This window comes from Neolamprologus multifasciatus, chromosome 18 (genome assembly GCF_963576455.1).
Source record: "Neolamprologus multifasciatus chromosome 18, fNeoMul1.2, whole genome shotgun sequence".
Classification (NCBI taxonomy): Eukaryota; Metazoa; Chordata; class Actinopteri; order Cichliformes; family Cichlidae; genus Neolamprologus; species Neolamprologus multifasciatus.
In genome coordinates this window covers 235,587-248,422 of record NC_140456.1, presented here as the reverse complement: position 1 = coordinate 248,422, position 12,836 = coordinate 235,587, and the positions used below count along the sequence as shown (strand labels likewise).

Sequence of the window (12,836 nt, the reverse complement as noted above, 5' to 3'; positions counted from 1 at the left end):
AAAATATATTTGCGCACAGAAAAATGCAGAAAATATTGAACCCTGCATAGTTGTTGTGGAGATCCGTCTCTATGCTTCTTCTAAAAGGTTGTTTGCGGCTCCTTAGCGGCCGGCAGGGGGCGCCAGAGGGCGGAGTCAGCAACAAGATAGTAGACGAAGAAGAGCTGCAGGTAAACATGTCGGCGCGCTGCTGTCACGGAGCAACTCGGGTGAACTTGAAACGCGTTTAGCTCGGCTCGCATCAGCGTGAGAGAGCCGGAGGATGGCTCACCGCTACCTGCGGCTGTCGGCGGGCTGCCGCGGCCTGTTCCGCCTGCTGCCGCCCTCCGGAGCTCCGGCCAGGCTGGTAGGTGCACGACGGGGCTAACATGCTAAGAGGCTAATCCCGCAGTCCCGAGCCCAGAGCCAGCGGGAGGCCGAACGCTGGGCTGAGGCTGCGCGAAGGCCGCGGGACCCGCAGGGGCAGCTGGCTGCAAGCTTACGATAAACAAACAGGAAGTGCACTGATACCAGCTACAGAGGTACAATGTACACCTGCGTTAAAGTGGCGGTTCACTTCTTATCTCTTTATCTCCATGGTAACTGATGCTGGAGAAGTTAGAGGATATGACATCAGTACCCTCTGACCAATGGGGAGTAGTCCTGGATCCCTCGGATCTTTGTAAGCGGACAGTAGTCGAGGCAGAACACCTGCACAGGTACAACCGCCTGAGACTTAGACTGAGAAAACGCCTACGGCAACTCAGACTCACACAACTAACCAATCAGGTGACTGTGTGAATATTCGCATAACAATGTAAGCGGTGACTATGAACACCCTGAGCTGAGGAGTATCAGCTGCCTCCAAAGAGCTTTGGGCTCCATCACTGAGTGGTGTCTCAGGAGACCTGATTACGATGGCGTTCATTAGGTGTTGGCTTTAACTTCCTGTGTTGTGTAGAGGCAGCTAATGGAGCTGCTTGGCACTCTGATTCGTCGCTACAGAAGCTGCTGTTTATGGAGTCATTCCTGGGAACAGCAGCCTGAAGCAGGATGAGTGTTTTTAATGTGTTTCAAAGTAATGTTCTCTGAACAGTCAGTAAAATCAGCTGACAGGAAGTCTTCTCTTCCTCCATGCAAAGCTCTGCGTAGTCAAAGATGCTGCTCGCTGTGAGGTCATCACACAGCAAACAAGCAGCGGGAAATGTTTGTCAGGTTAGCCAACAGAATGTATTAACATCCTGGAGTCCACCAAAGAAACAAAGGTGAACTCAGGTGTGCCAGTTTGAGGCTGTTTTACCTGAAACTGGTGAAACGTGACGCAGGTTAGACCGCCATGCCGCCACATACAGAAGAGAAGGGGTTGCAAACTTCCTGTTAAACTTCAGGCAGACTGATCGAACCATGATGTCAGCGCCTTCAGCACTATGTACTCTGATCTGCTGACCTGTCTGTTCACTCAGGTAACATCTTCAACCACAGCACAGGTGCAGAGTGGGCGGAGCCTGTTGAGTGACCTGCTGGGAGCCTACAGGAGGCTGAGCTCTAAACCTCCAAAAGGTACCGGCTAATCAAATTTAGACCCGCCCTCGTGTGGCCTTCCTGTTCTACGGGGGTGTTGTGATCACTGAGCTGTTACTATAGCGCCCCCTGCTGAGTTTAACAGGAAGTGGAATGGCTCTGGTAGATCAGCTGTGATGCCCTCATCTGTGTGTGATGTCACTTCCTGTACAATCTGCTTTCTTTCTTCAGGTTTCGAGAAATATTTTCCAGACAGTCAAAAAACGCAGAAACACTCCGAAGCTGAAGCTGCAGCCAAAGGTAGAAACCTGAAATCTACTGACCTTTAATGCTCTCTACTGACCTCTACTGAAATCTACTGACCTCTCCTGCTCTCTACTGACCTCTGACTTCTACTGCTCTATGCTGACCTCTCCTGCTCTCTACTGCTCTTTACTGACCTCTCCTGCTCTTTACTGACCTCTACTGAAATCTCCTGACCTCTACTGCTCTATGCTGACCTCTACTGAAATCTACAGGGTGGGCCACTTATATGGATACACCGTAATAACATGGGAATGGTTGGTGATATTAAAGTCCTGTTTGTGGCACATTAGTATATGTGAGGGGCAAACTCCTCAAGATGGGTGGTGACCATGGTGGCCATTTAGAAGTCGGCCATCTTGGATACAACTTTTGTTTTTTCAATAGGAAGAGGGTCATGTGACACATCACACTTATTGGTAATGTCACAAGAACAACAATGGTGTGCTTGGTTTCAACGTAACTTTATTCTTTCATGAGTTATTTACAAGTTTCTGACCACTTATAAAATGTGTTCAATGTGCTGCCCATTGTGTTGGATTGTCAATGCAACCCTCTTCTCCCACTCTTCACACACTGATAGCAACACCGCAGGAGAAATGCCAGCACAGGCATCCAGTATCCGTAGTTTCAGGTGCTGCACATCTCGTATCTTCACACCATAGACAATTGCCTTCAGATGACCCCAAAGATAAAAGTCTAAGGGGGTCAGATCGGGAGACCTTGGGGGCCATTCAACTGGCCCACAACGACCAATCCACTTTCCAGGAAACTGTTCATCTAGGAATGCTCGGACCTGGCACCCATAATGTGGTGGTGCACCATCTTGCTGGAAAAACTCAGGGAACGTGCCAGCTTCAGTGCACAAAGAGGGAAACACATCATCATGGAGCAACTTCAAATATCCAGTGGCCTTGAGGTTTCCATTGATGAAGAATGGACCCACTATCGTTGTACCCCATATACCACACCAAACCATCACTTTTGTTGTTCCAACAGTCTTGGAGGGATCCATCCAATGTGGGTTAGTGTCAGACCAATAGCGGTGGTTTTGTTTGTTAACACCATTCACATAAAAGTTTGCCTCATCACTGAACAAAATCTTCTGCGTGAACTGAGGGTCCTGCTCCAATTTTTGTTTTGCCCATTCTGCAAATTCTGTGCTGATCTGGGTCATCCTCGTTGAGATGCTGCAGTAGCTGGAGTTTGTAAGGGTGCCATTTGTGAGTAGCTAATATCCGCCGAAGGGATGTTCGACTAATGCCACTCTCCAGTGACATGCGGCGAGTGCTACGCTGTGGGCTCTTGCTGAATGAAGCTAGCACAGCCACTGATGTTTCTTCATTAGTGACAGTTTTCTTGCGTCCACATTTTGGCAAATCCAACACTGAACCAGTTTCATGAAACTTAGCAAGCAGTTTGCTGACTGTAGCATGGGAGATGGATGGTCTCGTAGGGTGTCTTGCGTTGAAATCTGCTGCAATGACCCGGTTACTGCATTCACCAGATATCAACACAATTTTGATCCGCTCCTCACGTGTTAACCTCTTCGACATGTCAATGGCTGTGAACAAAGAGAAACTTGTAAATAACTCATGAAATAATAAAGTTACGTTGAAACCAAGCACACCATTGTTTTTCTTGTGACATTACCAATAAGTGTGATGTGTCACATGACCCTCTTCCTATTGAAAAAATAAACGTTGTATCCAAGATGGCTGACTTCTACACGGCCATGTTATTACGGTGTATCCATATAAATGGTCCACCCTGTACTGCTCTTTACTGACCTCTACTGAAATCTACTGCTCTCTACTGCTCTTTACTGACCTCTCCTGCTCTATACTGACCTCTTCTGCTCTCTACTGACCTCTACTGAAATCTACTGCTCTCTACTGCTCTTTACTGACCTCTACTGAAATCTACTGCTCTCTACTGCTCTTTACTGACCTCTCCTGCTCTATACTGACCTCTTCTGCTCTCTACTGACCTCTACTGAAATCTACTGCTCTCTACTGCTCTTTACTGACCTCTACTGAAATCTACTGCTCTTTACTGACCTCTACTGAAATCTACTGCTCTTTACTGCTCTTTACTGACCTCTCCTGCTCTATGCTGACATCTCCTGCTCTCTACTGAAATCTACTGCTCTCTACTGCTCTTTACTGACCTCTACTGAAATCTACTGCTCTCTACTGCTCTTTACTGACCTCTCCTGCTCTCTACTGACCTCTACTGAAATCTACTGCTCTTTACTGACCTCTCCTGCTCTATGCTGACCTCTCCTGCTCTCTACTGACCTCGACTGTTCTCTACTGAAATCTACTGCTCTTTACTGATCTCTCCTGCTCTCTACTGACCTCTACTGAAATCTACTGCTCTCTACTGCTCTTTACTGACCTCTACTGAAATCTACTGCTCTCTACTGTTCTTTACTGACCTCTACTGAAATTACTGCTCTCTACTGCTCTTTACTGACCTCTCCTGCTCTATGCTGACCTCTCCTTCTCTCTACTGACCTCGACTGTTCTCTACTGCTCTCTACTGACCTCTCCTGCTCTATGCTGACCTCTCCTGCTCTCTACTGACCTCGACTGTTCTCTACTGAAATCTACTGCTCTTTACTGACCTCTACTGCTCTATGCTGACCTCTACTGAAATCTACTGCACTCTACTGCTCTTTACTGACCTCTCCTGCTCTATGCTGACATCTCCTGCTCTCTACTGCTCTTTACTGACCTCTACTGAAATCTACTGCTCTCTACTGCTCTTTACTGACCTCTACTGAAATCTACTGCTCTTTACTGCTCTTTACTGACCTCTCCTGCTCTATGCTGACATCTCCTGCTCTCTACTGAAATCTACTGCTCTCTACTGCTCTTTACTGACCTCTACTGAAATCTACTGCTCTCTACTGCTCTTTACTGACCTCTCCTGCTCTCTACTGACCTCTACTGAAATCTACTGCTCTCTACTGCTCTTTACTGACCTCTACTGAAATCTACTGCTCTCTACTGCTCTTTACTGACCTCTCCTGCTCTATGCTGACCTCTACTGCTGTCTACTGACCTCTACTGAAATCTACTGCTCTCTACTGCTCTTTACTGACCTCTCCTGCTCTCTACTGACCTCTACTGAAATCTACTGCTCTCTACTGCTCTTTACTGACCTCTCCTGCTCTATGCTGACCTCTCCTGCTCTCTACTGACCTCTACTGAAATCTACTGCTCTCTACTGCTCTTTACTGACCTCTCCTGCTCTATGCTGACCTCTCCTGCTCTCTACTGACCTCGACTGTTCTCTACTGAAATCTACTGCTCTTTACTGACCTCTACTGCTCTCTACTGACCTCTACTGAAATCTACTGCTCTCTACTGCTCTTTACTGACCTCTACTGAAATCTACTGCTCTCTACTGTTCTTTACTGACCTCTACTGAAATTACTGCTCTCTACTGCTCTTTACTGACCTCTCCTGCTCTATGCTGACCTCTCCTTCTCTCTACTGACCTCGACTGTTCTCTACTGCTCTCTACTGCCCTCTCCTGCTCTATGCTGACCTCTCCTGCTCTCTACTGACCTCGACTGTTCTCTACTGAAATCTACTGCTCTTTACTGACCTCTACTGCTCTATGCTGACCTCTGCTGAAATCTACTGCACTCTACTGCTCTTTACTGACCTCTCCTGCTCTATGCTGACCTCGACTGTTCTCTACTGAAATATACTGCACTCTACTGCTCTTTACTGACCTCTCCTGCTCTATGCTGACCTCGACTGTTCTCTACTGAAATATACTGCTCTCTACTGCTCTTTACTGACCTCTCCTGCTCTCTACTGACCTCTCCTGCTCTCTACTGACCTCGACTGTTCTCTACTGAAATCTACTGCTCTTTACTGACCTCTCCTGCTCTATGCTGACCTCTCCTTCTCTCTACTGACCTCGACTGAAATCTACTGCTCTCTACTGCTCTTTACTGACCTCTCCTGCTCTATGCTGACATCTCCTGCTCTCTACTGCTCTTTACTGACCTCTACTGAAATCTACTGCTCTTTACTGACCTCTACTGAAATTTACTGCTCTCTACTGACCTCTCCTGCTCTCTACTGATCTCGACTGTTCTCTACTGAAATCTACTGCTCTCTACTGACCTCGACTGCTCTCTACTGACCTCGACTGTTCTCTACTGAAATCTACTGCTCTTTACTGACCTCTACTGAAATCTACTGCTCTCTACTGACCTCTCCTGCTCTCTACTGACCTCGACTGCTCTCTACTGACCTCGACTGCTCTCTACTGACCTCTTCTGCTCTATGCTGACCTCTTCTGCTCTCTACTGAAATCTACTGACCTCGACTGACCTCTACTGCCCTTTACTGTAACCCTAACTATTTGCTTTAGCAAAAAGGAAAGTTTGAATCTTAAAAGCAGAGATGGTGTCTGTCTGCTCTATGCTGACCTCTGTTCTCCGTCAGGTGGACGTGTTGATGTTTGTTTGAGTCCCAGATTTTTTTTCTTCTCAGAATCCAAACCCACTAACTCACAGAGAGCATCGGGGAGGTCAACGGGAGGAGGGGGGGGAGCAGGTGGCGGCGGCGGCGGCGGCGGGGGAAAGCGAGGAGGTCGTAAGGATGAGTCACACTGGTACAGCCGTCTGCAGAAGGTCATTCTCTCCTCCTGTGACTTCTTACCTGTCCAGGTGTAAGTGAGCTCTGGTCTCAGCTGTTGTCTGTTTCAGGGGGAGGTGCCCTGGGACGATAAGGAATTCCGGATGTACTTACTGAGCGGGGTGGCGTTCTGGACCACCGTCACTTACTACTTCTTCCTGAGGGACGGAGGACGCGAGGTCACCTGGAAAGACTTTGTCAACAACTACCTGTCCAAAGGCGTGGTGAGGACGGCTGCTGGGCCTCTTAGTTCACGATGATGTCGATGACGATCTGAAAGTAAAGTGGTCGTGTCTCTGCGGCGGCTGAAATGCAGCCATTTTGTGAATAGTTGCACTTTCCCGTCACCACGTCGCTGTGCTTCTTTATGTTGGAGTTACGGGGCAGGAACACCAGGGGGCGCTGGTGTTCCTGCCCCGTAACTCCACTTCCTGAATGAACTCTGTCACGCAGACATGACAAACCAATCAGGTTAAAGCTGGTTACAGTGGTAACCACGTTTAAAAAGTCTGGACCTGATGATGTAAAGACAGGAAGCTGACCGCTGCTGTGCTTCTTCAGGTGGATCGGTTGGAGGTGGTGAACAAGCGCTACGTGAAGGTGGTTTTCTCTGCGGGGAAGACGCCGGTGGACGGGGTGAGTGTGTTCCTGTCTGCAGAGCAGCGTTCTAGGCGCCACGCTCGGTTCTGAGCGGGTTCTCGTGTGTGTCTCGCAGCAGTACGTCTGGTTCAACATCGGCAGCGTGGACACGTTTGAGAGGAACCTGGAGACGGCGCAGTACGAGCTCGGCATCGAGGGCGAGAACAGGCTGCCCGTGGTCTACTCCACCGAGAGCGATGGGTACGAGCACGACCTCCGGCCTCGGCTCCGCCTCAGGCTACACCTCTAACCACGCCTCTAACCACGCCTGTCTCCCTCTTCCAGCACGTTCCTACTGAGCATGCTCCCCACCGTGCTCATCATTGGCTTCCTACTCTTCATGCTGCGGCGAGGACCGGCAGGGACGGGACGTCCTGGCCGGGGGATGGGCGGGCTGTTCAGCGTCAGCGAGACGACGGCGAAGATTCTGAAAGATGAAATCGACGTGAAGTTCAAAGACGTGGCGGGCTGCGAGGAGGCCAAGCTGGAGATCATGGAGTTCGTGAACTTCCTGAAGAACCCCAAACAGTACCAGGACCTCGGCGCCAAGATCCCCAAGGTGAGAGTCGAAGGGGGCGGGGTTACGACACAGGTCAGACGGTCAGTGCCGCCATTCAGCCAAAGATAAAACTGTGAGGTGTGGGCGGGGCTTGGGGTGGGGCCTGTAGGGTCGCCACTGATGGCGTTTATGTTGATGTCTGTGAGCAGGGCGCCATCTTGACCGGTCCTCCCGGCACCGGAAAAACGCTTCTCGCCAAAGCAACGGCGGGCGAGGCAAACGTGCCCTTCATCACCGTCAACGGCTCCGAGTTCCTGGAGATGTTTGTGGGCGTCGGCCCCGCCAGGGTGAGTGTGTTTTCCTAACTGTGGTTACCTCACTTCCTGTTTGCCAGAGAGCGCTCGCCAACGTGTTCAAAATCACGTGGCGTGGGAGCTGATGTCATTTCCTTCCCAGGTGAGAGATCTCTTCGTCATGGCGAGGAAGAACGCCCCCTGCATCCTCTTCATTGACGAGATCGATGCTGTGGGGCGCAAAAGGGGGCGGGGCAACTTTGGCGGTCAGAGTGAGCAGGAGAACACGCTGAACCAGCTGCTGGTAGAGATGGACGGTGGGTGGAGCTAAACTCAGCTTTGTAACGATGACGACATGGCGATTGCTCACTCCTTTCTGCGCCGCAGGCTTCAACACCGCCACCAACGTGGTGGTCCTGGCGGGAACCAACAGACCCGACATCCTGGACCCGGCGCTGATGAGACCCGGCCGCTTCGACAGACAGATCTACATCGGTGAGTCAGAGCGCCAGGCGAGCCGAGTACGTCTTCCGTATGAGCTCGTGTGAGGTCACAGTCAGGTGATATCCTTCTCCTCTCAGGCCCTCCTGACATCAAAGGTCGGGCGTCCATCTTTAAAGTCCACCTGCGGCCCCTGAAGCTCGAGCCCGACATGGACAAAGACTCTCTGGCCAGGAAGATGGCCGCCCTCACACCTGGATTTTCAGGTAAGCGCTGCTGAATGACGCTTCAGACTTTGTGCACCCGCTTGGTCCGAGACACACCTTTGTCCTCCCTGCTCTCCTCCAATCAGGTGCCGACATCGCCAACGTTTGTAACGAGGCGGCTCTGATTGCCGCTCGCCACCTTTCAGACGCTATCAGCCAGAAGCACTTCGAGCAGGCCATCGAGAGGGTCATCGGAGGTGAGTGCGAGCGTTCAAATGTTGAGCGTGGCGTTGGCGGCAGGATGATTTCATACAGCGTCTCTGTCTGCAGGCCTGGAGAAGAAGACTCAGGTCCTGCAGCCAGAGGAGAAGAAGACTGTGGCGTATCACGAGGCCGGGCACGCCGTAGCCGGATGGTTCCTGGAGCATGCCGACCCGCTGCTGAAGGTGACTCCATCGCCGCGGTGCTGTAGCTGCAGAATTGAGTGAAATATGAATGGGGGCTGGTGCAGACTCGTCAGTTTGTGTTGTGACCTGCACAGGTGTCCATCATCCCCAGAGGGAAGGGGCTGGGCTACGCGCAGTACCTGCCCAAAGAGCAGTACCTGTACACGAAGGAGCAGCTGCTGGACCGCATGTGCATGACTCTGGGGGGCCGAGTCTCCGAGGAGATCTTCTTCGGCCGGATCACCACGGGCGCGCAGGACGACCTGCGAAAGGTGACGCAAAGCGCCTACGCCCAGGTGAGCCGCCAATACGGGTGTTTTCTCTTTGCACACCGCCGACGCCGTCATCGGAGCGATTTGTAAAGGTCCAGTTTTGTTTATTGATCTAAGCCTGAACAGCTACGCGTAGTGTCCAGTAGAGGGCTCTGTTGCTTAGTTAGCAGCAAGCTGCACTTCCAGCTCAGACCGGTTTTGTGGCGCACATGTCCCAGTAGCAGCAGCTCTCGGTGAAGCAGCGTGAAGCAGCGTGAAGCGGCGTGATACCGATAGCGAAATTAACAATTTGCAGCCCTTGGAATGCGGAGCGAGGTACATGTTTTAAGTTGTATTTGATTGCTTAGTTGATATTTTGTTGTACTTTCAGTCAGAGGGTGGCTTGTCATTTCTGTTGTAGTTTTTTAGATTGGCCACTAGGGGGACATCCCGCACTAAACAGGCACAGGGTTAGACGAGTGAGACTGGCAGCTCCAGATAAAAAAGAGAAACTGGAGGCTGCTGTAGCTAGGCTAAACAAAATCTCAGCAGTGTGGAACAGCCAACTTTAACTCAGGTTTTGGAAAAGCGATGAAAAATGTCAAGAGAAAATCCACGGGCAGTTAAAATAACAGAGGCTCGACTCATTTTATCGCTCTGGATGACCAGCCAATGCCAGTCGTGGAAAACATAGGATTGAACCGTCTTCTCAGCATACTTGAGCTGTGATATGAAATTCCCAGTTCATCCCAATTCATTATTTTGTTTGTTTGTTTACAGTATGGACACTCTGCAATAATTTAAAAGTTTATTTTATTCTCAAACCTAATTTGTATTTATTTTATTCCAAACAGAAGTGTTTATTTATTATTCTGAAAGCTCGAGACAGTGCCAATAGTTCAGTGATATTTTGTTAAATTACAATGTGGAGACTCTGCAATAATTTAACAGAAGTGCTTATTTTTCACTTGAAATTTTGTGGTCATTTTATTAAGATATTATTTATTATCAGCAGAGAATAAAATAAAACCTGTTTTCCAATTCATTGCATTTGTGTGTGTGTGTGTGTGTGTGTGTGTGTGTGGTAGAAGTATCGGTTTTTGTACTCTGTATCGGCAAGTACTCAGATTCAAGTATCGGTATCGTATCGGTTTGAAAAAATTGGTATCGTTGCATCCCTACTGCACCCGTCGAGGCTCTCTCTATTTCTTCCTTGGTCCGGTGACTGCTACATGATTAGTACCGTTCTTCTTCATCAGCTGTTTATTTTGAGGGGCTTCTCTGTTTGGGGCTTTCATGTTAAAAACACAGCAGCAGAGACCTCTGACCCACGGCCCCTCTGACCCACGGCCCCTCTGACCCACGGCCCCTCTGATCCACGGCCCCTCTGATCCACGGCAGCTCCGACCCACGGCCCCTCTGACCCACGGCCCCTCTGATCCACGGCCCCTCTGACCCACGGCCCCTCTGACCCACGGCCCCTCTGATCCACGGCCCCTCTGACCCACGGCCCCTCTGACCCACGGCCCCTCTGACCGACGGCCCCTCTGACCCACGGCCCCTCTGATCCACGGCCCCTCTGACCCACGGCCCCTCTGACCCACGGCCCCTCTGACCCACGGCAGCTCCGACCCACGGCCCCTCTGACCCACGGCCCCTCTGACCCACGGCCCCTCTGACCCACGGCCCCTCTGACCCACGGCAGCTCCGACCCACGGCCCCTCTGACCCACGGCCCCTCTGACCCACGGCCCCTCTGACCCACGGCCCCTCTGATCCACGGCCCCTCTGATCCACGGCAGCTCCAGAAGTCTTAAGGCTCTGTGTAGTTTGGGCCGAGTGCACGAATCAGAATGAGCCTCTCAGGTTTAGAAACCGCTGAGAAAGAGTCGTGAGCATTTGGAGCCACAGTTTCATCAGCTGACTCCTTCAGTCTCAGCTGACTGCAGGTTTCAACCTTATAAACAGGACATCTGCACATGACTGACTCCACTGATGGACCAATGGGCTTTTACATGAAGTGTGACTCGGAAAGGGCCTGACCTGTCACCATGCTACAGTGCTGTGATTGCCGCCGTTCCCCGGCTCTCTGTGAACGCGACTCGTGGACATTGATCGGTGGCTGTTGATGAGTGGTCGTGACAGTTTGCATATTAATGATCATAAACTGACAGCCCATTGGTCGTCAGGTGTCAGTCTTTGTGCAGATGTCCAATAAGACTGAAACCTGCAGTCAGCTGAGCCTGAAGGAGTCACCCGATGAAGAACCTTCAAATGAACAGAATCAACCTTTTCCAGAAGCTTAACAGCTTCAGGCTGTGTGAGGCAGGTGTGATACCTGAGAGGTGTTGCAGGTGTGAGCCTTCACTGTCTCAGGATGACGTTCCACTGAAGAACGAGAACCTTTAAAGCCGAGTTCGGGGGGAGACGTGAACCTCGAAGCTTTGTCTCTTTGATGAGTCGTGTTTTTGTTAGTGCAGGTTCTGGAAATGTCCGTGGTGTCGGTTCCTGTGGGGGTTCTGCTCGCTCTGACCTCCTCCTGCTCTTGTGTTCTCCTGCAGATCGTTCAGTTCGGGATGAACCCGAAGGTGGGCCAGGTGTCCTTCGACCTGCCGCGCCAGGGCGAGATGGTTCTGGAGAAGCCGTACAGCGAGGCCACGGCCCGCCTCATCGATACCGAGGTCAGAACTCTGATCAGCGAAGCGTACCAGAGAACACAGCAGCTCCTCAACGACAAGAAGGCCGAGGTGGAGAAGGTAGGCTCAGCTGTTCCATGTGGCTCAGAACAACAGCCTCAGAAAGCCGCGAGGCTCTGGGTGTGTCTCTGCCCACGATCGTTCTGTGCTCACCTGTCCTCTGTGGCGTTGGCAGGTGGCGCAGCGGCTACTGGAGAAGGAGGTTCTGGATAAGAACGACATGGTGGAGCTGCTCGGCAAACGGCCCTTCGCTGAGAAGTCGACTTACGAGGAGTTCGTGGAAGGAACCGGCGGCGAGGACGAAGACACGACGCTGCCCGAGGGTCTGAAGGACTGGAACCAGGAGAGGAGGCCGGAGCGGGAGGAGAGCCCGGACGAGCAGGTGGCCCGGCAGATCTCCGGAGGAATGCCCTTCTAGAAGTTCCTCCGGGTTCTGTCCTCCTGCCGGAGCCTCCTGAGGTCTCCTGATGAACTTCAGCAGGGCCGGGGTGGAACCTGAAGACCGAAAGAACGTTTCCTGTGTAGAACATCGCGTATTTATTGATCCGAGACTATCGACGGCGTTCTGCTCCATCCATGAAATCACTCATCATCACCATGGTAACGTGCTGCTGGAGGCTGCTCAGAGATCAGATATTGATTAGTTGATCGTTGTTGCTAGCATGCTGTTTCATAATGGAATAAATGTGTAAATGTGTTTGACATGTTGAAATAAAGTCAGAGAAACTGATCGATCACCAATCACCGCTCCCTGTGATCAATAACACACACACTTCCTGTAAACACACACAGAGGAACCAGGTGAGGATGGCAGCGGCTCCCCTGGTGGGACGTGCAGTCTTCATGTAGGCCTGGGTGGTGATCTGGGTGATTATGCAGCGCGATGGAAGCAGTGCTGC

At 51.1% G+C, this 12,836-nt stretch overlaps 1 protein-coding gene across 3 annotated transcripts; it reads left to right on the top strand.

The window, feature by feature from the left end:
* The first annotated feature begins 16 nt into the window (after positions 1-16).
* On the top strand, positions 17-12,667 carry afg3l2 (AFG3-like AAA ATPase 2). Of its 3 annotated transcripts, none has more exons than XM_085140557.1 (17): positions 17-346; positions 1,443-1,539; positions 1,732-1,800; positions 6,324-6,463; positions 6,539-6,691; positions 7,029-7,103; positions 7,183-7,307; positions 7,392-7,665; positions 7,815-7,952; positions 8,062-8,215; positions 8,286-8,393; positions 8,480-8,605; positions 8,692-8,802; positions 8,876-8,991; positions 9,087-9,287; positions 11,803-11,997; positions 12,113-12,667. In XM_085140557.1, the coding sequence occupies exons 1-17, from the start codon at positions 263-265 to the stop codon at positions 12,353-12,355; spliced, it is 2,409 nt and encodes an 802-aa protein (XP_084996683.1). In that variant the 5' UTR covers positions 17-262; the 3' UTR covers positions 12,356-12,667. The 3 variants fall into 3 exon arrangements, with proteins under 3 accessions (XP_084996683.1, XP_084996682.1, XP_084996681.1); XM_085140556.1 differs by lacking the exon at positions 17-346 and adding an exon at positions 382-768 and having other exon boundaries at positions 7,186-7,307; XM_085140555.1 differs by lacking the exon at positions 17-346 and adding an exon at positions 384-768.
* Positions 12,668-12,836: the final 169 nt, after the last annotated feature.

Excerpts from the sequence above, each read along its gene's own strand:
- afg3l2 (XM_085140555.1), top strand. The coding sequence starts at position 586 with ATGCTGGAGAAGTTAGAGGATATGACATCAGTACCCTCTGACCAATGG. Across the intron at positions 6,464-6,538 it reads GGTACAGCCGTCTGCAGAAG|GGGGAGGTGCCCTGGGACGA; the intron begins GTCATTCTCTCC and ends TGTCTGTTTCAG. Across the intron at positions 7,104-7,182 it reads GGAAGACGCCGGTGGACGGG|CAGTACGTCTGGTTCAACAT; the intron begins GTGAGTGTGTTC and ends TGTGTCTCGCAG.